Source organism: Lingula anatina, chromosome 3 (assembly GCF_051362555.1).
Source record: "Lingula anatina isolate TDL-2025a chromosome 3, LinAna3.0, whole genome shotgun sequence".
Lineage (NCBI taxonomy): Eukaryota > Metazoa > Brachiopoda > Lingulata > Lingulida > Lingulidae > Lingula > Lingula anatina.
The window spans coordinates 31,205,578-31,232,669 of NC_141769.1; the positions used below are offsets into that span (position 1 = coordinate 31,205,578).

Consider the following 27,092-nt stretch of genomic DNA (forward strand, 5'->3'; position numbering starts at 1 on the left):
TCTTTGTTCTGTCTAATTATGTCAATGAATAACCAGTAGGTAATTATTGAATTGAATTATTGAACTTGTTATAGTCTGTTTCCAAGTTGGTAACAGCAGATGTTAGTTGTAAAGTAACGCCATTTTTTACTTGTTCATTATAAATGTAAGACTGTTTGATTTTAAAATAAATGTTTAAAATGACCTACATGTAGCTGTACTTCTTTGCTTTTGTGGTGTAGTATTATTACTTGGTATTTTATTGTATGCAGAGACTACTGGATTTGACCAGACATCAAAGCCGCTTAAGCTGAAAGCAATTTAACGAGAAATCCCTAGGAGATGGATCGATCTAAATGGATCGATCTAGGTATGGTAACCCAGTCTTAGGTCCCTTTTGAACCAGTACAGCCAACACACACACACACACACACACACACGCACACACATATATATATGTGGTATAACGTTGTTTTCTGTCTCAAGGCAGCTGGTATGATTCGTTTACCCATAAATCATGCGTTGTATTAAATTACATTTCCAGATACAATCTTTGCGTGACGGAGGGACAAGATGAGCAACTAGTCCACGAGAACTGAACATAAGTAAAATCACAAGATATCATTTAGAATGGGCCTAGCTAATATTTATCAATAAAGATCGATTTTTTATTGTAAAAATGATGAGGTAGATTGAGATGTTATGTTATTTTTTTAATCCTTTTTTACCCAATTTAGCATGTTTCGAAACGTAGATGAAGTTGTTTGTACATGTGTTATTTTTCGGCAGATTATGTCAAGCGCAACGAATCGAAAATGCAGGTAACATTGGATAAAAATGTTCGTGTGGGAGTGAGAAGGACAGAAATAGATAGAGGATGGAAAGACGAAGAATTGGGTTGATTATGATCAGTGTGAATGGTGTCCAACCCGTGCAGCACGACTGTAACACGCACAAACCCTACACACTATGTCAACATTCACCTGAGGAACATAATAATGACAATAAACTTTATCTAAAGAGGGCGAAACATGTTAAGTGCATACACTTATCTTACACATGGAACTTCTTATACTAAGAAATCAATTCGTGGGGTTTACCTGTAGAGGGACTTTAAGACGAAAGAATTTTAGCACTTGAGGCCAGTAACCAGGAGATTTCTGGGGGTTTGAACGAACCGCCCTTTTTGCAGGGAAAAGGTCCACCCTGGGTGAAAATTATCATGGTACAAGATGATTTTATGGTAAAGAGTCCACTTTTTCAGAAAAAAATCCTTTGAAGTCACTGGCTGCAGCCTGTTTGTGCACCATTTACAAGCTTTTTTAAAAGTAAAATTATGATTTCCAAAAATAAAAAAATTATATAAATAAATAGACTTATTTGTTCATTATTTGCAATCCATATAATAGGTCGAAACTGCACAATGCTACAAGAATGTTACAAGAATATTAAACTAAAGTTAGGTAAGTATTAGTTATAACTATTATTTCTTAAACAATACTCTAAAAAGGGCCTTGAAAAGAATAACTTATAAAATTGTTCTTTAACGTTCAGTTTTGACAATTGCAACTTATAATTAACTTGAGTAAGAATTAAAATATCAAAACTAAATTGCTTCTGTTTTTAAAACAATTAACTAGGTTAAAGAGACCTAAAAATTAAGAAGACAGTAATTTATAAAATACTTCTGAAAACGGTCAGTTTTAACTATTGGAACTTTAAACTTGTTTCCTCTTAATGGTTCTACCTTTCTTTCATGCGATAAATGGCCCTTTGTTTATTTTGACGGCGAAATCTCATAAGTCGAATTTTGCTCTGTAATTTAGCAAATTATCATACAGGAGCTGAATGCAAAGTTTTTCACGCCTTCTTCAAATGGATATGATATAATAGATATCCGGTGCCCTCGACTTAGAAAGATCAGAAAAAGAGCAGACAAATTACAGGTATGCTGTTCTCTCTATGATTGTGTCAACAATGATAACTTGACAACTATTGTGGTACTAGGACTCACTGAACAAATTAAAAATGGCTCTACCGGTACCCTCTACTAGGGAGACAGATTGGTTTTTCACAAGATATTCACAGTCAGATATATCTTTCTAAACAGTCATTTCATTCTCTGCTTTTTCTCGGTTTTTTCAAAATTTCCCTATAACATCTGCCACCCTGGTAGCGGGTAAAGTGGCTCAGTGCAAGTGAATGTAACCTGCGTTACTTCTTGTACCCCACCAGGTGGCTCACCTGCTGCAGTCAGTGCCAGGGGACAGTCTTTTTAACCATGGGTGCGGTAGGTGCATGATGTTGGTGCTCTCGTTTCAAATTCAAACAAGTACGTGATACGGGTGCTGGTTATATTAATACATGCGAATATGTAGGCCTGCACTTTGGCATTGTGTTGCAAACAGGCTTTGTAAATAATGCTATATTGATTATATTTATGATATTGGCTGTGGTTGCATAGACAAAAAATGTTTACGGTTGTGACATTCAATTTCAATTATAAAGTATTTAGTCCGGCCGGATGAAATAATTAAATTATGTAGTAAACCTCATACAGGTGTGTGTAAGTGTCGAATTAAGAAAGTGCGTCTTTTTTCATGCATATCCCCACAATGTTGACAGTCCCTTTTTTTAAGATTCTAAGCATGCGTATCATGCTCCTTGTATTATACAGTAGATGACACAGACGTAAAACTATTAACATTTCTTCGAGTTCACCCTCCCCCCATTTATCGCCCCAGTTTTCATCCCAGCTGTTCTCTCATGGAGGGCAGTTTTTCTGTCTTAGTTTAAAAAAGATTAAATACTACTGATCCGTAGTGCAGTAATTTCATTTACAAGGTTTGACAATGGTAAGCAGATGACGTAGGCTTAACCCTCTCTTCTCTTAAAATAGACAGATTGTGTAGCGCCCCACGTGACCCCCCATTCACGACCCCTATTGACTCATTATTTATTCAAGGGTTGACACAGAATATTGAACGCTGAGCTTTCCGTGTGCGCCTGCCATTAAACCTACTACAGAAAGAGATGTCTGGGAGGACCTCTACTTATGACTCTAAAGGCGTCCGCGGAGAATAGGGCCTAAAACACGACCTGGTGATTCACGACGGTTGGAAGAGGAAGGCGATCGCGCTTTGTGATGCCGGCTGAGGAGACAATATGAGGGTTCGGGCAACATGGATACCCCGCTTGGCAGCTTTAATAATCATCTTACCAGTACTGTGGATGCTTAACTTCCTGTCTTTCAATCCGTCGACCTTACCCAAAGGTGAGTTAACGAGCATTCCACACAGCGTTAATTAGCAACGTAAGACATACATCTTACCAGTTAAAGCCTTAATGTGTCGTACGTTTTGAAATTATCTACCTGCTACTTAAGAAGGCACACCTGTGCTACCTTAAACCCTTGTGTATCAAGATGTATGATATCTACGACATGAGGACGAAGAACAAAATCATATAGACCAGATGGGCTTTGTATCTACATATGTACCTGTGTGGCTTAAACCGCGTACCTGGGCACTTAATATAGTACTTCAAAGTCACCATGATTTTAGCGTGAACTTTATAGTGTTTATCTTATACACAACCAAAGCATACAAGTCACCAGTGCTACTCTGCGGTATATGTATAACGTAGTGTTTTGAAGTAGTCTAGTTTGTTCTGTACATATTATTCAAAATCGTTTTTTATTATTCAGTGCAACCGTGCTCTCTTTGTCCACGCAGGTATTTCACTTTCGCATACATTGTGTACCAATGGCATGGATGAAACCTTGTCCTTTACGGACTCTTTAAGGGGTTATTTCCAGTGGTTATCCCAGTTCATCTATTTATCTTATATTGAAATTATATCATGGTGTCTCGTTAAAGATAACGTTGTCCTGAACGTGTCCAACGATGAATTAATAAATAATTATTTTAAGGTAAAATATTAAGTCTGTTGCAAATACATATTTACACTTGAAATTTCTTTTTTTTTAATTTTAATGGATGCAACACCTGCTAACACCTGTTTTACACTTCATAAATCAATACTCGAAAACTGTTATTTTTTATGTAAATAGGGCTAATTAGATTATATATTAAACATTTTATTTCAATATTATGATCACCAGTTATGGTAAATCTAATGGAGAAGAATAACCAAATTTTACGTTACGATCTTTTACAATTTAAGGAAATTATGTGTATTAAGAAATCATTAAAATTGAAAATGGCATTTATATCCCAAAAAGATAACAACAATACCAACCGGGATATCATGAAACAGGGGTTCTAGATATTAAAATAAATGTAGGAATAAGACTTATTCGTCCTTATCGATTATTTATACCAAGCAGTATTGGGTTTTTAATAACTTGTCATGGTATTAATCCGGCATGAGAATAACTATGAGTTAAAGCGCATTTAAATTTAAGGTAGATTGTTTCCCAAATATTTCGATTTTTGTCAGTGTTATGGTGTTTGGGTGGAATTATACACAGTAACGTCTAGGGGTGACTTGGGGGTGAGCAACCCAGTTACAGGACACCAAATGGCACCCACCAAGTTAAGTGACCTTATTCTAAACGGGTGACCTATTTTTTGGCAAAACAGAACAAGTAAGAAAAATCAAACATAGGACAGGACACGTCCAGAAATAACTTATAAGTTCAAGAAAACCTTATAGCTGTCAGGCTGATGTACAAACTAGAATACCCGGCTAAGTATTGGTCTCTCTCTCTTACTATGCCATAGTCGTGATAGGTGAGAGAGACAGCTCATCGGTTTTCTGTTGACTGAATATCCCTGCCTTTATATTAAGATAACCTCAGCCCAGCACAGACCTTAAGCTCAATGTATGACATTATTATCAATTATAAACAAAGCTATAAGCATCCTTAAATATTTATAAGTATGAATAAACTAGAAAAACAGAATAACATAACATCTCACTCTGATTAAATCTGGCAAAGATGACGTCGTAAAATCGTAAATCCTATTTTTTTTTTCGAGTTTTAGTACTCGGTAAGATAATGTGCTGGGATGATAGTGCTGGGAACTTTTGAGGACGCCGGGAAATGCTGAGAGTTTTAATTAATTTATTTGTTTTTGGTGAAAACCAAGTATACCCGTGGCATGATGATTTGTCTTTTATCTCTGTATGCCGCTTGTCGAAGCTGACATTAGATAACATGTAATGCTACACTCACGACCTGAGAGTTGAAGCTTGGGTGGGGTTTGTGAGCTTGCAATGTGGTATTGGTACTAGGTCGTATTCACAACCAAGATTGATCCGCGGACGAACTTTCCTCGGATCAATTGTGGCAGTCCCACTTGAACGCCTACCGCGCAATCCCCGCACGGAATCTATTCAGTGTTTATTACGGGATAATGCGACAAGCTTTCAAGTGGCACGGCCATATTTCATCCGTGGTTTGTCTGTTTGGTAAGGAAATTGGTTTTATTACTTTTCAAGAATCGTTTTGGGTTGTCTTTCTTAGGTTGGAAATCAATTTAATTGTGAACCTCTCTCCCTCTCTCTCTCTCTCTCTCGTGTTGAATGTTTTTGTTGTTAATTTCGACCAAACCCCATGCCTTAATATACACTTAGTAAATATTATCCGCAGTGCAAAAGTGTTATTTATGTCTATTTTGAAAAACTTTCCCAACCGCCATAATTATCTGTGTTATCCCTCCGGAGATACTCGTGATGTACAGCTGTGCTATATTTTCTGTATAAAAATATACAACCTCAATGACAACGACGCTACGTATGGTAAACTATATATAATTAGCATCTTTATCTTTGTCGGTCTATCGAAGCCACAGTTATCGGCAAAGAGCATTTGAAGTCGTAGTGGTAAACAGTGATATGCGGATTTCTTTTAGTGCTTCTCAGTCTGTGATAGAATAGAATAGAATAGAATGACAAATTAGCACCCTCTCAAAAAATATAATATAAATAAATAAAAGACAGGAAGAAAAAGGGGCACAAAAATCGATTCTTATCTTAATAGTCTGTGGTTTTAGAAGTCACTTCGGGGGAAAGTGGTTTTAAGTTTGATAGACATAGACACGGAACAAAGACCAAACACGATCTTTTTATACAGTTTTGGTTTTCAAAACATGTAGGCCTAATGATAGAAATTCCAGGCGACAGTGTTTCTATCATCTAACAACACCTAAGGATAGAGTCACGAAGCAAGAATATTCGATAATGCAATATAGTCAAATCTTATTACGTCCCTGATTTGACTGTCCGATATGCAGGCCATATTGCTCCTATGATGTAAGTCAAAGACGCCGGCATATATGAAACTGACTAGACGTGAGACATTGATGGTTGAAAATCCACCGAATAACTGGAAAAATAGTGACTTCGTGGACTCTGTGTATAGCCAGCTGCAACTGATAAATACGTTCTAACAGTGTCAAATTCGCGGTCTTGGCGCTTAGATCGATTTTGTTTTGTGGGTCAGAACGCGTGTTGCTAAATTGAACAATCGTGTTAAATAAACGCAAGTGAATGATTGATTTAATTATTTCATCCGCTTTTACCCAAGACCGTGCCCATCAATGTTATTACTAAAATCGTTTTGAAGTAGAAATCTTTATGTGTTTCCAGCGTTCACTTCAGGTTACTCTGGTATACAGATCTGAAAATAGGACCTTTTTGACCTAAGGCCTCGTTCCCATAGACACCATCGGTCTACATAAATCGATCCAACTCTGTGGGATTCTCCCCGAGAGCAAGCTGTTAAACTGAATGACACGCCTCCTCCTGGCGTAGAATACAGAAAAACAGTTGAGTATGCGAGTACGTTGGAAGCGTGTTAATCTGATAGTCTGGTTGCATTCAGCGAGAGTCCCCGCGGATTTGGATCGTTCTACGAACACCGATGGTGTCTATCGGAAAGAGACCTAAGACGCAAGCTGTTTGGTAGGTCCAAGTGTTAAAACGGGAATGGCGTGGGTGGTAGGCCTACTTGCAAACGAATTGCCTTATTCTGGTGTTGATGTGGTGTGATCTGAAAACGCATTTTGCTGACATAATGTTTGTGTGAAAGCCCACATTTGAATAAGGGCACATTTTTTGGCAAGTCAGTATGAAAATAAAATGACTTAAACCTGCCTTGGCCTCTACTTATTTTTTCACATTCATTTGAACATGTAATATGAAAAAGAAAAAAAATGACTGTAGAAAATTTTGGAATTGAAAATAAATTGGGCATGAAAAGATCTGACAATCTTGGGTGGGCTTCAGGGACACGCATGCACCTTTCAGCAGTGCTTCTGTGATAGTTCAAAGTTCCAGTCACATTTTATATGTCACATGGTAGTCTGTGATCGTTGTATTAACGAAACTCGGCTAGATATACACTACGTCTTCTACTCCTACCTATATCTTAAAGAAAAGAGAAAAATGATAGGAATTCGATAGGCCGTCAGGTCATGATAGAGACGCAAACAGAGCACGTGTGTGGATGTTGATTGTGTGCTGTTATACTATTATATATACTGCCTCTATCCTATTCTAGAATTACACTGTTACATACACCGTCTCTATCCTGTGCTTTAGAATTACACTGAGACATTCACTTCCTCTATCCTGTGTCCTAGAGTTACACCATTTTTATTCACTGTCTCTCTCTCTCTATCTCATTGAGGGTGTTCTTTCCTGAATACCCGAAGAACAAAGGCATCATTTCAGGGTCATTTTAGGTTTATGTTCTTCTTCAGTTGACCTGGACTGTATAGTATTACCTTACTGGTTGAACACGCGATTCTGTCATTCAAATGTGACACAACAACGCAGAAGACATAATACTAAATGTCTTACTTTATACACCTGTAACAAGGTTTGGTGTCAATATGAAAATGCATTATTTGTTCAAGAAAAATCGCTCTTTTCTAAACGAGTGTCGAAAGGTTTTTGGTGAGGGAAATTCATTCCTGCAATGTATGGTTTTAAGTAACTTAAATAAACAAAATGACATATAAAAATTCTAAAAGTCTCTATGAGGCTTAGTTCTGTCCTACACCAGGGGTCTCCTCTGGCTGTTACATGTTTGGACAAAAGTCGTTCATCCTATTTTGTAACAGATAGAGGAGATCTGTGTAGAGTGTAGAAATGTTTGGTCAATTGTTAACAAATAAATTCTTCACCATCAATTATTAAATATGCACCAAAGCCACCTAGTGTTACATGATTATAAAAAGGCTACAGGTGATTTTTTAAGTCGTATATTGATACATGTTGAACGACACTCAACGTTCCCTAGGATTAAAATATCAGGTATTTTTGTTAGGCAATGAAAAGTTCAGGACAATTGAGAATTAAAGAGTTTTTTATCATTAAGAGATATTCATCATTATGTTACAGTCTGCGTCGGCAATAAACCTCGACAATCGTATTTGTGGCTTAAGTCAATGCACATCTCTTTTGTACACTGCAATGAAAATACCCGTGGTGTGTTGATTCTATGATTCCACAGAAGATGTGGAAGTAACGTTCTAAAAATCAATAACGACCTATTATTTCTCCACAACGTGTCTGAATATCCTTCCCTGTGTGTTCCCCCTATTAATGTGGTTTGAATCTATACTGATCGGTATTAACAAAACGGCCTTATTCCTTGCAACTAGAGAGAGGAGACGCATGCTTACCCCCCCCCCCTCCATTTTCCCCTACCCCATCATGCAATATTTCTATTAATCCCAAGTTAGGCTGTTAGAAATGGTTACACTGGGATAACACAGGTAGATTGCAATCAAGCGCCTGCTATTTCCTGATAGGACTAGAACTGGTGTTGTGAGAACGGGTATGAACGCGTCGTATTCCTGAGCACAATCACTTAAGGAAGCCCTATACCTGCTAGCTGTGCATCAAAAGATCAGATATTAGCATGGTTACCGGGTACCTAGATTATTGTCTACCAAGTGACCATAATCTACCCGGTAGATTATTGTTGTCTTATTACTAAGCGTGCGTTTAAATGATTAATGACTTACTTCACTCTTGCATCAAAGCGCCAGTCAATGATGAGCAAACAGTTCACCGTTATTTCATTAAGAGTGCAGCTTAATGATGCGTGACTTGAAGCACTACAAAGCAAACTGCAACTACTCTGTTTACATCGTCATTATGCATTGGAAACAAGGTTTTAAGCTCGGGCGGGAGAAAGGAAGCTGTATTGTTTTAATAGGTTTAGTGACAAGATAAAACAACTTCTCAGCGTGGCATCGAGTGCACTGGTTTAAGTGCATTCAGAGGCCTCTCTCTCTCTCTTTTACACACACACACACACACACACACACACACACACACGTTCACTACACACACACACACACACACACACACACATGTTCACTACACACACACACACACACACACACCCACACACTTTCACTACACACACACACACACAAACACACACACAAACACACACAACACCAACGCATTTAGGAAAGATTAGCAAGCGTAACTTCCTGGCATTTGAAATCAAAAGGGCTGTAATATCACGTTAACAACAATAGAACCACGGTATGAAATATAATAATGGAACCCTTTAATTTATTTATAGATTCACATAATAACAAGCCGCTAACAATATTTGCAACGAATGGTTGTATCAATAGAGACATACAAGACTGCTCACAATATGACAATAAAGTGCCATAACGTGTAGGCCCTACTTGGTCACATTTTGAACATAGAAGTAGACGCTTGAATGCAGCTTCTCGCTGTTTATCCCTTTTGTTTACCCGCAGATCATATAGGGAAATATGGTCCAAAAGCATAATTTAAGACTTTATCCTCTTTATACTAACGATCGATAGTCTAACCAGCTGCTAACTCAAATATACGCTGGACTGGTTATATTATGGTTATGTGTAAAGAAATTCTAATTTTTTAAAATTGGTTCAATTCCCAGAAAGGTTCGTTTTTGAGAAGAGGTATAAATTAGTTATTTCAATAACACTTTCCACAACCTTCAAAGTTATAGGCCCTAGACAATAAAATTCTAGGAGATCCCTTTGATCTGAAAAGAAGACGCTCTGTACCTTTACCGCTTATGAAAATAATAACTCCTTACACCTTGACAAGTGCTCGTTTTTGATGAATATGAATTTGAACAAACAGTTATTCAATAACTGGGAATCCAAAGTGTACTTTTGATTTATATTAAGCCTTCCGTAATAGAAAATGTGTTATAATCTCTATACCAATATTTTTGTTCGAGGAATGTGTTGAAGGCAGCCATGGGTGCATATGAAAATCATTACATGGATGGAAATGATGTGAAAAATTAATAACATTGGAGCTTTTGTACCGTGAACAAGTAGACATGATCGACCTTTCCAAGAAACTAAACAAAATTTCGAACGGAATCACGAACTTGATGCATCAACCTTCTTCGATTAGCTTATCTGACGCCAACATAGAAATATCGTCTGTTTTGTTTCAAAAATAGCATTTTCTGAAATGGATTTACTTGCCATCTTGTTATTATTGACTGACAAATAGTTTGTTTCAGACATGCATATGTCCATACGTGTCCATAGCGGCATTATAAATACAGTGTGCACCATATGGGCTTCACGTAGATCATAACGATGCCATATTATACACAATAAGAGACCATTGAAGTCCGTTCTTAATTGCCGTGCCAGTTTATTTTCATAAATATCAAAATTTAATGTAATCTGTCAAATTTTCAAAGTTAAAGTAAAATATTTTTTAAATCCATATTTTAAATTTTCTTTCAGTTCACCCAATACAAATTCATAAAAATCCTTACGTGGCGAAATTTTGGCCCGCAATGTATACTCCATGAAACGATTATTGATCGCGTTTGCATTTTTTTTCCGCCAACACTCTCACTTCCCCTCCACATTTATAACACGCCAAGCAAATTTTTCGTCGTTCCAATGAAATTTATTGCTATATCTTTTTTTTATTCATTTTTCTTTAATATTTTAAGTACAGCATAGATCTTTTAAACATGCTAGTACAAATAGCGGTTATAAATCATACAACTCGCTTAATTTGGGAAAAATGACCCATAAAGGCTGTAACGTATAAAAAATGGCACAGGGGATTGTTAATGCTTTTTTACCTATCTTGTGATGCACTTTATATAAATCTAGAGGCGTTTTCTAAGCCTGTAATATTTTTTTCTCTGTTTATTTCTAGAAAACGAACTTATCTTGGAGGAAACCAAGTTGCGAGAACAGATTGCTGAACTGAAAAAACAACTGGAGGAAAGACGCTCACTGCAACATGAGACCCCAGGGGTGATAAAGGTTCCCGAAGCAAAGAGCACATCTCCGGAGCAAAGGTTTATTTCACTTTCACAAGATCGCGCCCCACTACCATCACATTACTGTAACCAAAATAACGTTATGGTAACGTTCTGATAGCGTTATGATAACGTGACCATAACATTAATACAACAAAACGTTATGGCAACGTTACATTAGCGTTCTGTGTTTGCTTGGTAAAGTATACTGCCCCATGTGAAAAGGGCCTCAGTGCAATAGATTGATCCAATGTATTACTTGTCAAGATAAGCATTATACAGAAACACTTATATTTAAACAAGCACACCTTTGGACAAATTGTTTTGGTAGAGTGTTGATAAACTACACTACACGCATGCAAGTTGTCCTCCCGTCATTTATATATATAGCGGTAAAATTGGTCTTATCACAGTGCACTCCGTGATGGCCATATCCGGGTTCATGTTACAGTTTAGGGCACTTTGGGTTAAAATATTCCGACTGTTTACGAGACATACAGACCGATCACGGTACTCGAATAACAGCCCGTTCACAATGAAACTATTGTTTTACGTAGATCGATCTAACTATGCAGGGACTTTTGCTGAAAGCAACCAGATTAACTGTTTCGAAGGCACTCGTGTAATCACCAGCTTTTCTGTATCTACTCAACGCCAGGAAGAGTTAATCTGTTAAACTGATTGCATTCAGCGAGAGTCTCCGCAGGACGATAGCTCATTGAGAATGATCCCTAAGAGGCACGTAAGCCAGCTGAGAGTTACCGACAACAGGACATCAGAGTAACCGACATGGGCAGTTGACCTCATGAGATTATCGAAAAAGAACGTTTGGCGGATCTTTGCCGTCCTGTCTAGATTGCGTCCTGTCTAGATTCTGCAAGTCTTTTCGTAAAAAAAGAATAAAATCTGCAATGAAAAAGAAGTTTGGTAATTAGTGTAATATCAGATTTAATATCAATAACGTTTTGAATATGCGTCTTAATGCTGTACCGTATAATTTATGTAATGCATTTGTTTGCTTGCAAAGCTGATATAAGACGTTTTAGCAGTGCTTTCGATGTAAGACATCGTTTTGTGATCATTATAACCTTACCACTGTAACTGCTTTTCAGTTTATTTTATTGTTTAAAAACTTATGTTTAATCAATACTTTACAGACTACCTGAAGCACACGTAGAGGTCGCCGCTGAGAGCCATAACGTGGCAGCCCACAATGCCTCCAAAGCCGCCCACCATGCCGTCCACGCAAATATCAAAAATGTCGACAGTTTCCCGCCAGCTGTGAGACTGGGACAAAACAGGACAGGAGGTATGACAGGGTTGTCGTAAAACAGGGTTGTCGTAAAACACATAAAAAGGCGGGATGCAAAAACCAACATGAAATCTCCCTCTCCTTGTGCCCCTGTAAATGGATATTTCTTCATTTGAGATGCTCTCTCTCTCTCTCTCTCTCTCTCTCTCTCTCTCTCTCTCTCTGTGTGTGTGTGTGTTTAAGATTTCCTTTTCCTTTTCATACACTATAAATACACCTTATATAAAGTTATAATGCTGAAGGTTAAGGTTTGCTCAGAAAAAAATGATATTTAACCGGCAAACCAGGAATAAAGTGCTTGCAATTGATTAACAAATTGTTTTGAGAACTTATCATATTGCCTCCTCTCCACACTTGATTGGGGACATGTCGAGATGATGTATCGCATTTACGTTACAAATTTAATCTAGAGACCCTTTTCAGAGACTCATAAATGTTCTTTTGATCATGTTATATGACGTTTGCACTAAAATGATTTTTTTAATAAGCCAAACACGTTGGGCTTTAGATACGGGTCCTGAAATCTTAACGGTGAAGTAAATGGCTAGATTCCAAAGGCTTAACACATAGGTTCGTGACAAATAATTTGCATAATAGGCTGTCAAGCCGATAAGCAAACATCCCAAAACGTGATGGCAAAATTAGAAAATTGGGGGAAGCGGTACGTGTGACGTCACGCCTAGCATTCCACGAACGCCATAGGCAAATTGACAAATTGAAGCAATAAATGAAGAACTTATCAGGACAAAATTACTTAAGGTTTCATTAGGTTATATTACAAAATGCGATTCAAGGACGGAACGACGGAAAGGAGAGACATTTGTTAATATATCCAAGACGTGACAAGATAATTAAGATACGTTATCTCTCATACGGGACGGTTTCATTATGAGTGATGACGCGTCGTCTCATTCAACGTGCGAAGTTGTTGGCTTAATTTAAATCCTGAACTCATGTAAAGAAAAACATTTGGACCGAAAAGGGTAATTGATAATACGGTTATTTAAGTATAAATCTACTCTCCAACCACAGGGGTCACCAGCTATTCTGTAATCTCTGACAAAATTTCAGAATATTTTTCAATTTTGTATCCTTCACCAGAGAACCTGAGTCGGCCCAATTTTTCGGGGGATTCTTGCTTAAGAGCAATCAGGGGAATCAACTTTATTGTCTGACACACCTCCTCGAGCAGCTTGGCTGTGTTTTGCTATTGTGTGCTGATTAAGCTGCATTTTAGCGAGGATTCCCTGCAGAGCTGGACCGACCAAGCTAGTACGATTTGTGGATCTGAATGAACTTGAACTCCGTATCTTGGCCTTGAGACGATTTTAAATTATTCACTCCTTGTTAGGATCTAACTTGATGAACAGAAAATAACTTCTTAACGTGACGCCTGATATGGTCGATCATTGAAATTAAGTTATTGCGTTTCCTATGTAATTAATGGTCCAACTAACGCTTTGCCTGTTAGCACGCTCCCCAGTGTCCTATTTATTGTCGGATTTTGATGAATGCTACTTTGTTAATAATATATTCTCCATGGGCCGATCAAGTTGTTTTAAAGGCGGAAGGTTTCAAAATAACATTTTGTATTTCCTAAGGGGAAGGGGTGATTGGAGGAGTGTTTGAGCAAAAGGTGGACAAGGGCGATTATTTCACGGATAAGGTCGCTGATTTTTCAGTTTTCAGTCACAGTAGAATACCTAGATGATGCAACGCCGATGTCCCCCTGATGATGTTTCTTTTTTACAGTGTCGGTTGGCGGAGCAACAAAAGGATTATATTGGCTTGTCATGTTTAAACATTGATTCTGTTATCACATGGAAGAAAACGGAATTATTTGAATGGCAGGTTCGATATATGAGACTTAACCAAACAAATTATCGCAGCTGCTACCTGCCCTAAGCTACGCATACAAACATATATACCAGACAGTATAAATCAGTAACTGATGATAGAGTCACCCAGTGCGTTTTGACAATCACCAAAAGATATCTTTGATTTAATAAAATATCAGATGTTGTCGGTCCGTGTAGTTCCTCAAGCATGGATGAGAGGCTTTCGTTTCACGCTTAGGGCTCATTCCCATTCTGCTTGCTACTCAACTTAATTTGTTAATTTCATTGCATTTAGCCAGAGTCCACGCGGAATTGGATCGATCTACGTAGAACCATAGTTTCACTGGGAAAAGGCCCTTAGTCTTGTGTGGGAGGATTTATTAAAAGTGTGTGCATTATACTACATGTTGCATGGTTAGTGATTATAACCTGACTGGATAAGACCAGGTCCTTAGAGATAAAATACCTGTGTATACCGCCTAGTTTTTATAGGTATTTTGGTGAAATAAGTTCGGAATTATTTAAAAGCCAAGTGAAGCCCCACAGATTTAGATGGATCTTGTTAGCACGATGGGTTTATGGGAGCGCAGTCTAACAGAGGTGTCGAGCGGGGACATATCATATTATCTCTTGGTAGATAGTTTTGCATTAGAGCACAGGTCGAGAAGTCGTCGTGGGCTAGTGAAGTTCTCGAATAAGTGAAACAGGGGTCGGTTTCATAGAACAATCGCTCTGCAATTCTTTTTTCTATGGCTTCGCTGGAAGGCGTTTACGTTAGCGAGTTTATGCTTTATTAGACAATCCCCAAATACTTTGGCCGTCTAGTCAGGCAAAATACGCATGCATTCGTCTTTGATTCATTCACGAAAGATCGACATCAAACCTGCCATACCATTATCCCAAAGTCTCATCTACATGACAGCGTATTGCCGTTATACTACTAGGGTCTGTTTCACAAAAGAGCTTTATCCCCAAAAGTGTCTTAACTTTAAGACCAAAATTTCAATTTTGTTTGACCTAATATCAATCAGTTGTTTAATTTTAAACTAAAAATGAAACGGTGCATCTGTTTAAAGACATGAAATAGGGATTTCATTTAAAGATAATTCACTATGGATTTATCTTTAGCTAAAGTTGGCCAGAAATCTTTGGTCTGAAAGTTAAGACCCATATCTTTTGTGAAACGGGCACCTGTGCGTTAATTTTCCCACCTGTGTAATGTTATCAGGGTAATACACATTGAGTCTGGCCAGTCGCTCCTGAGGGAGCACTTATGCCCACGTTTTTTTCCTTTTGCAAGGTAAAAAGACCTAATTTTACACCAGTTGAGAAATATGAACAGATGGTTCGATTATAATTGACATTACTTATTTATGAAAAAAAGAAGAAAGTCTGGGAATTGATTAAGAAGAGATAAATTGCGCGATGGCGATTTGAGACACGTGGTGTGACTCAAATATGTGCTTTGTTTCTGTCAGTGGCGTGACGGTGTAAGTAGAACAGAATAACCATCACAGCTGTAGTGGAGGTGAAAACTACAAAAAAGAAAAGAAAAAAATTGACACAGGTGTCGGACCACATTACACTTAACATGGTTTTAGTGAATTGTTAACAATATCAAATGTTTTCTGTAAACGAAAAAAAAATATTAGAGAAATCATCAAATACGATTACTATACTGCTTAGTCGTCGTAATATTATGCATGTCATGCCTAAATGCCAAAATGAAATATGGACATTTTAACATTTCAGAGATATTTACATTCGGGCTTAAAGGACGTTATTTAACTTGACTATGGATAATGACAGATTTCCATTTTTCAGCAACCGTTGTAGTTGGAATTCCGTCTGTGAAACGAGAAAAGGTGTCGTACCTTTCTGACACCCTGCGATCATTAGTAGACAACTTAGACGCCGGGAGCAAAAAAGACGTTTTGCTCATCGTCATGGTGTCGGAGGTGAGTAATACACTAAAACGCGCGTTCGCAACCGCGACAACTAGCTTTACATACCCTCCACCAGGGTCACAGGGGGATTTTTCACTAGATATTCGCAGATATGTCTCTGGCTTATTCATGTCACGTTATGTACTGTGTCCAACAAGAATTTTTAGTACAGAAATGGCGTCATTTCTCAGCTGGCCTCTGTAAGAGAGTAGGTCCTATGCTTTACAGTTGCCGCTAAACTATAAAATTGCTAAGCACGAGACGGCAAAAAACGCTTTCAGAACAGCGGACTAACAGATCCACGGCTCAAATATGGCCGACCCACTTGAATACCTGTTGCGGGGAACCTATTCAGTGTCTTGTCGGGAATTTTAAACGGCAAGCTTTTTAGTGGGTCACCATATTTGATCCGCGGATTCGTTAGAGCGCATTTAGAACAGCGTTAATTGCTATTTCTTGCATTTTGATAACTAGCCACACTTTTCCTTAATTTCCAGCCGTTTAATACAGAGTATGCTAAGGAGACAGCTGAGTCTATTAACGGTCGGTTTCCTGACCAAGTCCGAGATGGTCTGATTGAGGTCATCTGTCCGCCAGCCTCGTTCTACCCTGACCTTGATCACGTGGACACCCTTGGAGACACAGTGGAAAGAGCAAGGTAAGCTGGCGACAAGATTAGATCTCCAGTCATTACTCCGATTTACAAAATGGCTTATCCCTGGGGAAAGCTTTGTGTTAATAGACAGTGCTCAATAATCCAAAGAATTAATTCAGTGACATAAAGGGGACATTTTTTGTTCTTTTATTTATAGAGCATGCAGACTAGCGTCGGAATGGGAATCATACGTGATAGCCCAGTCTCTAGAGTATAAATGCGTAAAAATCACGTGTAATTTCAAGGAAATGAAATAGCCATGGCCAGTAATTATTGAGTGCGATGCGGTCACGAATTTAAGAACGACAACTCACCCACGGGCATTTTCTGGTTGGGTCATTAGTCTATCGCACGAAAGAACCTACTCATCATATTTTGCGTGTCACTTTTGTTAAGTTTTCAAGACGACTTTGCTGGCGCATAGAGCTTCACCTTTATCGCGTTAAAGTTAATCCCGATTCACACTATTTATCGCACGTGTTCTGGTCTCGTATGTCGTCATGATCAGAAAAGTCTCGTATGACGTCAGGAAATGGCGACAGCCTCGGATTATGCCCATTCCTGTCGTCTGCTTCAGTAGGCTATATATTCAAAGAAGAGAGCACTAGTCACAGTACTGTGGTTGCATTAACTATATTAAGTCGAAAATGCATTACGTTTTATCAGATTTTATCAAAAAATCTAATTATAATTCAAAATTCAGTTAGCGAGATTCAATTAAAGTGAGTACGTTGAATTATACAGGGCCCCAGGCGCTGATGACAAAATAGACTGAGAATTTTTTTTTTCTGATCCAAAATCCTAATATTTTTCAACTGAATACTCTTTTCAGAAATATCTTCATCAACCCTTCATGAACCCTTTCTTTGTAAATCTTAAAATAAACTATTCCGACGTGATAATTATGGACATTGTCGGTATACCCGAGGCGTTTGAGTAAAGGGGATATCTTAAATTCTGTATTTATGGAAAACTGTGTGGCAGAAAAGGTCTTCATCCTTTCGAGCAATTTCAGATAAATTAACACGAAGCGTTGGCAAGCCTTTCTCGTGAAAACAATAGAATACTAAATCGCTCCTTCCTGCCCTTGAAGGAGTAATATCCACGCTAGGGAAGTGATCCGTCTCTCATGAGAACAGGGAAAGGAAAGCATAATTGTCACCTGCACCTGAGACCGTTCATGAAGCTTCCGTCACGCAGAGCGCTGGGTCGGTGACTGGAAGCGGGGGTTGATAAGAAGACAAAGTGTATTTCAACTGTAAACATTTGCCATATCACGCACATAACACGAGATAAATATGTAGATAACTTGCTTTTCGGCTGTTGAACACACACAGTGTCACGTACGTAACACGCGTGTCGGTCATTGTATGAGCTTAGGCTTCGTTCACATGCAATGTCTATTTTCTAAATTCTATTTTCTTATAAGTTACTATAAGTAACTGGCTCGCGCCTCCAGTAATTACGCGGCGGGATATTCAGGGCACAGACCGTGATCATAAGATAGCGCGAATAGAAAATAGAATTTAGAAAATAGACATTGCATGTGAACGAAGCCTTAGTCTCATGACTTCCGCGTGCCAAATGACATCACCTCCGGCTGCTTTAGATATTCGAAGCTTAACGCATATTTTTTCTATAGGCCAGTACATTTCTTAAACAGCATTCTGACTGACATTCTTGCTTAGTCTGCTCTGATATAGGAGTAGCTTCGTTAGCTTTTTTTTGCCGAGTTACAGGAGTAACAGGACCGGCTGTATGCTACGGCATGCACCTCTGATGGAGGAGCCCAGTGAGCTCGCGCATACTAAAAAGGTTTTCGTAGGTGCTCAGTACTCTCTGACCACAGGGCTCTCTAGTAGTCTGTTACATTATTATTGTATGCTAAAATTTTGTATACTATTTTACAGGCCCTTCAGAACAAGTTGATATGCGGACTAACAGATCAGTGGATCAAACTTATTGGCTTATGGTCCAGTCTGTTTCTGTTCGATTCTTGAAAAAATGTCTTTAAAAGAGTGCTGTGTAAATGAATCCATAGACATTCTCGCAGAAAAACTACTTAAGCCATTTTAAACAAAGCTGTCAAAGCAAGATGAATGCCGAATCGTTGAAATGATTAAATGGCTGATACTCAGTGGACTGGTCTAATTTGTCATAGATTCGATCCCACACTGACAAGAGGATAGATATTGACGACTGTGAACATTAAAGCAATTTCCGTCTCAAATGTGGCGAATTGCATCATCTCCATTAATTTAGGTTTATCACGTTATTCCTTTGCCCCTAATGTTATAAGGCATGCAAAGCTAGAATTGATCTCCAAGGGTAGTTAGGTTAATGACCGTCATCCCGTTGATCTCAGCACGAGATTCCCTAGTCCTCTTCAGTTCTGGTTTGCAACGGATACATGAGATAGTGACTATCCTTCTTAAGGCAACTGTTTTCAGAAAACTACTGGAGGTACAATTCATGCTATTGTGAGATCGACATTCGCTTTCCACCCTCTAGTACAGCCTTAGCTAAGCCCAAGAAAATAAATCAACATTCGGATAAGTGGGTTCATGTTTTTATTTTCGTTCTCGACCGTAGCGTCTCTTTCTAGAATTGTCCTTTGCGATTTGACCGCGCCGAAAGTGGGTTGTGCCAAAGATGATGTGCTCTATGAAAATGTCTGGGTTCCTGGTGTTATGTGTACGGAAGCTGTCAGTGTCCAGTAGTTGGCACGAGAAACACTCTTACTTTATCTTAAGAAATATAGTCTTGCATACAAAAGCACACAATACGCATGCTGCGTATCGACCCTAAAGCCCTTGTTACACCACTTGGAGAGAGGATTTTGGCCCACTCTCGCCATGTTGAGGGTTAAATAACATCATTGCACAAGTACGTAAGATCCTTTTTTCGCCAGTGCTAGGTTCCAACATATGTTGCATCTTAAGACTGAGTAATGTGAATGGTTTTAGCCATTTTATTATTTAATTTTTCTCTCTCCGTTTTCTGCATATTGGTTTTATGATTACCGTCCATGGTTTTTTTTCAGATGGCGAACAAAGCAGAACATTGACTACGCCTACTTAATGATGTACGCTATGAAGAGGGGTTCGTATTACTTACAGGTAAATCAGAGGGAGAGGGAGACATTTTTTCTGCGTTTTTCGAATATATTTTGAGAAACGAATGTAAGATTCAGTAAATTTTTATACGATTATGTGAGTATTTGAGAACTCTTCCAAGGTTTTTGTCTAGATCATCACCCAAATTATTACCACAATAGTTGCGGGGTTCCAAATGTGTCCTTTCTTCTGATGTAACTGTTAGTTATTTTAAGTACATGTAACAGCGCAGTAGTATCATGCAAAATAATATACTCGGTATGATAAAACACGCCCAGACAATTCTCTTCTATTCGGGATACTTACAATGTCTAACATTTCTTTTCTCATTTTTTGCAGCTTGAAGACGATGTTATAACAAAGCCAGATTACATGTTAAATATTAAAAAGACGATATCTGGACAAAGAGTCAAGAACTGGATACTTATAGACTTTTCCTACTTAGGATTCATAGGTCAGTTTTCACAGATATTTCGAAGAGCCACACCGTAAAACGTACAACAGTTCTTTCAAAAGGAAGCAATTAAATCACGTGCATTAAACCTCCCTCCCGCTTCTTTGCGCCTATGACCGACGTTGAGAAAAAGAGGGACCTAAGCGCCCCCCCCCCCCCCCCTCCACCTCCAGCCAAAATACTACGCCTACACTTTCTAAGAGAGCTCAATAGTTGAAAGTTGAGCTGTTGAAAAAATACATATTAGTTAGACTTGATATATACTGAAATTATCGACAGACGGCGATATCGATTGGAGCACGAAAGAATGATTAACAATTAAGACCCACTCTGATAATGATTTAAAGTCAACTTGTATTGTACGGAAGTTTTGTGTCAATTCTTGTCTGGCAACAGTAGGTACGGTTACAATTAATTACCCTTTAGAAATCACTTCATATTATGGCGGTGATTCTGGGCCTGGGTACGCTTTACCAAAGTGTGTTCGATTTCATGTCAAGGGTTGTTCATGCTGTCAATTCAGAAAAGGAAAACGCTACGTTATTTACTTACGTGGTAAAAACAGACTTTTTAGCCTTAAAATGCCCCGATTTTTGGTTGACAAAAGTTATCATTTTAAGTATTCTTTAAGCTTAATGTTTATTTATAAAGTACTGAGAGATTATTCTCTAGTTCAATTTTCTTTTTATGTGTATAAATTTATGCATGTTGTATTTCCAGGTAAACTATTCCACATGCAAGACATTGAGCTTCTTGCTCAGTTTTTCCTGATGTTCCATGACAGGCAGCCCGTTGATTGGCTGCTAGAGTATTACGTCACCACAAAAGCGTGTTTTCTAGATTGGAATGAGGTAAATGCCAATTTAAAACCCTTTATCACTATTTTCTTTTCAAAAATTAATGAGTTATACGTAATAATGGCTTCCAGCTGTGTATACATAACTTTATGAATTTTGTTGTAGTGCTTCATTTAGTCATCCCCACGTATTTGTATACGCAAAATTTATTTTAAAAAATAAATTATTTACATCCAATGTTACAGAAAAAGTGCAATGCCGAAAAGAAAAAGATGCGGCCCTCCTATAGACCGTCCTTATTTCAACATATGGGATATTATTCTTCTTTAGCTGGTAAAATACAAAAACTGAAGGTGAGTTAGTGTATGAAAATATAATATATCATTCATTTGTGTGTCTTCAAAATTATGGCGGTAGTTACGTCAACTTCTCAAGTGGTAAGCCTTTTGAGATCTTAAAACTTGAATTTATTTGCTCATTTATAATCCATTCTATCACCTTCTCCGTAATATATAGAGGTGTAGGTGGCAAGCTAGAATACACTTTGGTTTACGAAAGACGCTAAAAAGAAAGGTATCAATAACGATATTATATACTCTCTTCCAGGACCGAAGATTAATTATGTGCATTTTTCTTCAGCACGAAGGATTCTTGTCGTGAATTAACCAGAGATAAATCTGTGAAGTTTTAGTGACGGATTTATCTGGTAGATTGTAGGCCTGTTAAAAAAGTGAAAAAGAAAAGACTTGTTCTTAAAACCCAGCTTGAAGCACTGTGGCAATAGAAGTATATATATATGTCTATGTTCTACTTTGCTAATGCGAATACATATTTTCTCCACAGGACCCGAGATTCGGCCAAAAAGTGAAGGACAAGGGGTTCACCCCCCATACTGACAACCCCAAGGCAGAGGTCAGCTGTACTATAAACCAATACAAACAATACTCTATAGCAGGTGCTTACGTGGGACATTCCTTTTTCTGGGGAATACCGGAGGGAAATGAAACCTGCGATTTTAAATTCCAGCCCCCTATAAAAATTAAAAGGTATGTAGGGGTTCGATTTACTGTGCTACCCAGTAAACACAGATCGTTATTTTAACGTTACTATTACATTAACATTACCAAAAACGTTATGGTAACGTTACAGTAACGTTCTGTGTTTGCTGGATGAACGATTGAGTAGTTAAATTCATTGCACAAAAGGTAGATCTTTGCAGCTTAACGGTTACCTTTTTATATCCAGGCACTTTTACATCCAATGTTTCCTGTAAGGTGTCTGTTTATTTGCCAACTTGGTTGTCTAGTTTTTACTGTGCAGGTGTCACGTTTGCTTTTATAACCCCGGCTGTATGACATTTCAATTCTGACACAAAAAATTTTCTTCGTATCGTGTAAAATGGATGTTTCCATTTTCTTTTACCCTAGGTTCTTTTTCAAAAGCGGGAATCTCGAGCATCCAGGAGATAAGTTTACATCAAATACAACAGTGGAAATGTTGCCCGCAGAAAACGCCAGCGCATTTGAAGCAAAATACCAAAAAACAAAAGACAATTATTTTATAGTTCAAAAATTTTCCAAAGACGGAATTGCAGAGGGTTCTCTGGACGAGTCATTTCCGCCTGTCGATATACTTAGAATACAGCTGAGAGGACCAACAGACGCCTGGGCGATACTTAGTGAGGTAAATTGTAACACAGTTTTGTTAATTGGTGGTTACAACGCAATTTTATTGCATATACCTGAAATTCTTTGTTAAATTTAAGATCCAAAATTGGATCCCAAATTTCACATTCTTCCAGAGTGGAAAATCCAAAACAGATGAATGGAATAAAAATAAAAAAATGACCAGAATTTTAAAAATCATTTAGTAATAATGCGTCCATCACTGTATCTCTGAAATTAAATGAACATCGTTCCAGCATATGCTAAGAACACGTTAGCGGCAACAAAGAAAGCATCAGAGAAAGTTAACAATATAAAATATATAATGTTAACGTTTGTCTGTTCTCCATTTCAGATATTGATAACCCCCCACGCGACCAAACGGTAACACCACAGCCAGGCTTCTGTTACGATGCTCTTGGGACGATGCCGGGAATCTCGTCCTCTCTCTCTCTCTCGTGATATTTTTAAAAATGATCTACCATATTGACATCAGATGTTTTTCCCATTCGTAGAATGATCATAGCGTTAATCAAAAATAAGTTGTAAGCACTTCATGTTTTCTTTGATGCTTACCTACTGGAATTAATGTTGTAGTGCATTGATATATATATATTCCAGATGACTGATATTGTGTGGATTCAGACTACTGTAAAATTGATGGTATTCAACAGCGGGTTAATAATAGCCATCACGTAATACTGCACCCAAAATATCTATACCGATGGGTGGGTGGGTGGGTAGGTGGGTTATAGTGCTGCAAAAGAGCACACACACACACAAACACACACACACACACACACATGTCAGAAGTTACAGAAGGACACCCATGTGATATATGATAATATAGAAAACAACAAACTGCACTATAGAGGAATTTAAGATGGAAACGGTTACAGGCAATGCGAGTTGCCGAACCAAGGCAGCAATAGTCAATTAATAACGCAAGTCTTCGGGGCGCCATGATGTCGTTTGGGCCTCTGAAACTGAACTTTCCTCTGTTCAGGGCATTGTAGCAAACGCTATAGTGGTTAAAGTTATCAGCGAATATTTATATAGAACAGAATACAACAAACAACATTAAGGTGAACGTTAAACTGGGATTTTCAATGTGATTTTTAATGTGATAAAATGTAACTAAGAGAATCAAGGACTGAATTCGTTCGCTCTGAAAAGGAGGTAGGAAATATAGTAAATGTTTGACTACATAAAAATGTATAACATTAATTGGAGTTAGATGATCTTTTTATATCGAATTATGTGGTTTGCATTTTACTACATATTGTGTATTTGTAAGCGTTTTATATATATCTTTACCTTAAAGAGAATACCACGTTCAGTATGAAGACAGATTGATGACGTTAAGCCTACAAGTAGGCTATATCATCTAAGGATGATATCTATGACATCTCTTGCTTATTTTTCTAGTTTATGTTAATGATAAATGTGTTTTGAAATAAATATTGCAGAAAGGAAACGCTTCTTGTTTTTATCAGACTTAGTATAGGAAGAAAGCCTCTATAAGGAGCCTATTTGTGCACAAAATAGAAAGATGTATTTCTGGACAACTTTTTAAGTTAGCTGTTGCGATTGTTAAGAATAAATAGGCCTTTTACTACAACGTGAACTCCAGTCTTTGTAAATCCCATTGTTGCCGTGGTGAATCGCAATGAAGTAGGCCTACCCCGGGTACGTACCTTACAATCTCAACTACCACAATATTGCAGCCACTGGGTTGAGATGTCAGCATTTTATTTTTGACTTAACTCCCAACAACTAAACACGAGGACAATTTCGTGGGAATTAAGTGAGAAACTTAAAAGTCGTGAATGGATGAAATTAAAAATGTTGGACGCGGTGACTCGGCACCTCAAAAGTGGCCTGTCATTCTCTAAAAAAAAAAAAAATAATAATAAATAGGCCCTAAAAAAAATTGGAACCCCCATCAAATAATTCTGGCTCCGCCCCTGCCGAGTTCACATTTCCACACGCCTATTTAGGCCTACAAGTTTATTTATTGACCAAAATGTTTTGAACATAAATTGATTGTTTTTCACGAGTAGGCCATTTTAAGGTTATACATGTGGCAAATTATCAATAAATGTGAACCAAAACAACTTATTTATGAGAAAAAATTGGTGCTGACCAGTGATATACCATTTTGCAGATAATTAGGAGACATTTTCAAGATAGGTATTCAAGGTAAGTAGACTTAGAGTGGCTTCTTAATTAGTATAGGTCTGTCAAGTTTGAGTAGCTTAATCGACAGCTGAATAGATTTTTAAGTGAACGCGAATCCCTTCAGATCACCCACAAATCCGGTTACAACAAGAAACCTGGCATACTTGGTTTTATCCGCCAAATCACAAAATGCAATACAACTCTAATTTGCTTGTGGTTTTACTTTTTTGATAACGTTGATAACCATCTCCGAAAGCCAAGGGCCTAGCAAATGCTCAGATTAACGTAATTAAAATAAATGGAAGAGTTGGGTCATTAATCCAAATTACTGAATAACTAATTGCTGAAAAGGAAATACCAGACAGAACTTGGAAATGTTTATCTAGCCAGCTTAGCCGCATTCCATTTAGTTTTTAAAAGACTGATTGACTTGTAGCATTTAAAAGACAAGAATTGGGGTCGTCTTGGATCGTTGAAATCTGCTGTCAATCACGTGACAGGTGTAAATAATATAGAACATGGCGGAAAGCCGCAGAACTGGGGATAGCGTGAACCTGACTCTGCATCTAAAAGCTTTGGCTGAAGGAAAAAATTGAATCTGAGGTAAATTCTGTTAAGATGGCTTTTAGATGGGATATCCTATTATTTATTAGTTCAATGCATAACGTTGTTGTTTTTGCCTTACAGGCACTCTTATCTACATGAAAATGTTTCTCCTACTACATGTAGTTTGAATGGTGAGACGTCCCTGTGTAGCACTCTTAATATACAGTAGGTTGCAAATAAATCAGCCGAAAACTAGCAAGTGCTACTTCCAGGTTTTTAAAACTCTGGTGAATGCTTTGACAGACCCACTCGCCAATTGCGACCTGTTCCTTCTTCTGGCTTTTATTTAAACTATGTGAAATCAGTGCATCTCGTGTCACGCACTCTTCTATACGGCTTCTGATGTGTAATATGTTATTGCATGAAAGAAAACAGCCCAAAAACTGTTTCATGAAAACCACTTTGAGAATCCACCATGAAAGTGAACGTGATGCAGAAGCTCTCAGTCCTATATCTTATCTCTTATTACCTCAACTTACACCCTCCTGTACAGCCAACCATGCAGACTATTCCAATTGGTATCTCAAAGAAACCTTTTAAAGTCTACAGAAGTCCAAATGAACTTGCAAACAGATGGCGAGTGTTCTCCCAGAAGTGGGTAAGCTGTGCAATAATTCACATCATTTCAGATATTTTCGTGCAAATCCAAACAAGACTTTGGTAGCCTATTGATAAACTTTTGCAGGAGGATTAATAAAGCCCTATCGTAGCTGCATTCAAAGTATATCATAGGCTTGTTTTGCATTGTTTTATGCACAGGTTGCGCAAAGTTGAAAAATGTCAATAATGTGCCATTTGCAGGGGTCAGAATCTACAGGCAAGCAGTAATTACGTATTAAACCAGATAAAAATAGTTCCAATTTATCCTCCGGATTGGTCATTACCATTAGACAAACCCCAGGGTCTCAGATTTTGTCTTCTAGGTGAAAGTACTTCTGGGTCAGCAAAACAAAATGCAACGTAACACTGGTTGTTTTCTTTTTTTTTTCTATAGTTTTTAAAATCTCAGTTTGAAAAGAACTTAGAAATTAGGATTAATAATCAAAAACAATCTCCTGCTACACAAATATTATCAAAATCTATCTTTATTCAATACTTAATGTAATGCACATTGTCTGTCTTTAGCCATTATTAAGTTCCAGTATCTGTGTACCTGTGATCACAAGTCAGGACTTGATTGTAAGCTATAATGTGTCATACATTACTACAGTATATATTTGGCAGACTTTTTAGGTCAAATTTACAAACAGC

At 37.8% G+C, this 27,092-nt stretch overlaps 2 protein-coding genes across 6 annotated transcripts in view; both read left to right on the top strand.

Moving 5' to 3' along the window:
* Window positions 1–2,105: 2,105 nt before the first annotated feature.
* On the top strand, window positions 2,106–24,531 carry LOC106175596 (alpha-1,3-mannosyl-glycoprotein 4-beta-N-acetylglucosaminyltransferase B). 2 transcript variants are annotated; one of them, XM_013557668.3, is made up of 13 exons: window positions 2,106–2,269; window positions 2,945–3,253; window positions 11,167–11,311; window positions 12,430–12,581; window positions 16,247–16,380; window positions 16,866–17,026; window positions 20,067–20,142; window positions 20,479–20,593; window positions 21,314–21,444; window positions 21,636–21,743; window positions 22,234–22,436; window positions 22,818–23,073; window positions 23,410–24,531. In XM_013557668.3, the coding sequence occupies exons 2-13, from the start codon at window positions 3,145–3,147 to the stop codon at window positions 23,440–23,442; spliced, it is 1,623 nt and encodes a 540-aa protein (XP_013413122.2). In that variant the 5' UTR covers window positions 2,106–2,269; window positions 2,945–3,144; the 3' UTR covers window positions 23,443–24,531. The 2 variants fall into 2 exon arrangements, with proteins under 2 accessions (XP_013413122.2, XP_013413121.2); XM_013557667.3 differs by having other exon boundaries at window positions 2,165–2,311.
* A 1,133-nt stretch (window positions 24,532–25,664) lies between these two features.
* LOC106175571 (WD repeat-containing protein 17) overlaps window positions 25,665–27,092 on the top strand; it is a 30,328-nt gene continuing 28,900 nt past the window's right edge. For all 4 annotated transcript variants that reach the window (XM_087007683.1, XM_087007684.1, XM_087007685.1 and 1 more), the window contains exon 1: window positions 25,665–25,838. The gene's annotated coding sequence lies outside the window, so the exon portion shown is untranslated. The remainder of the gene's footprint in view (window positions 25,839–27,092) is intronic.

What these genes read in the sequence shown, in the direction of transcription:
- LOC106175596 (XM_013557668.3), top strand. Translation starts at nt 3,145, where the DNA reads ATGAGGGTTCGGGCAACATGGATACCCCGCTTGGCAGCTTTAATAATC. An exon ending in TCCGTCGACCTTACCCAAAG is followed by an intron (nt 3,254 to 11,166) that starts GTGAGTTAACGA and finishes GTTTATTTCTAG; the next exon opens with AAAACGAACTTATCTTGGAG. An exon ending in TTCCTACTTAGGATTCATAG is followed by an intron (nt 20,594 to 21,313) that starts GTCAGTTTTCAC and finishes TTGTATTTCCAG; the next exon opens with GTAAACTATTCCACATGCAA.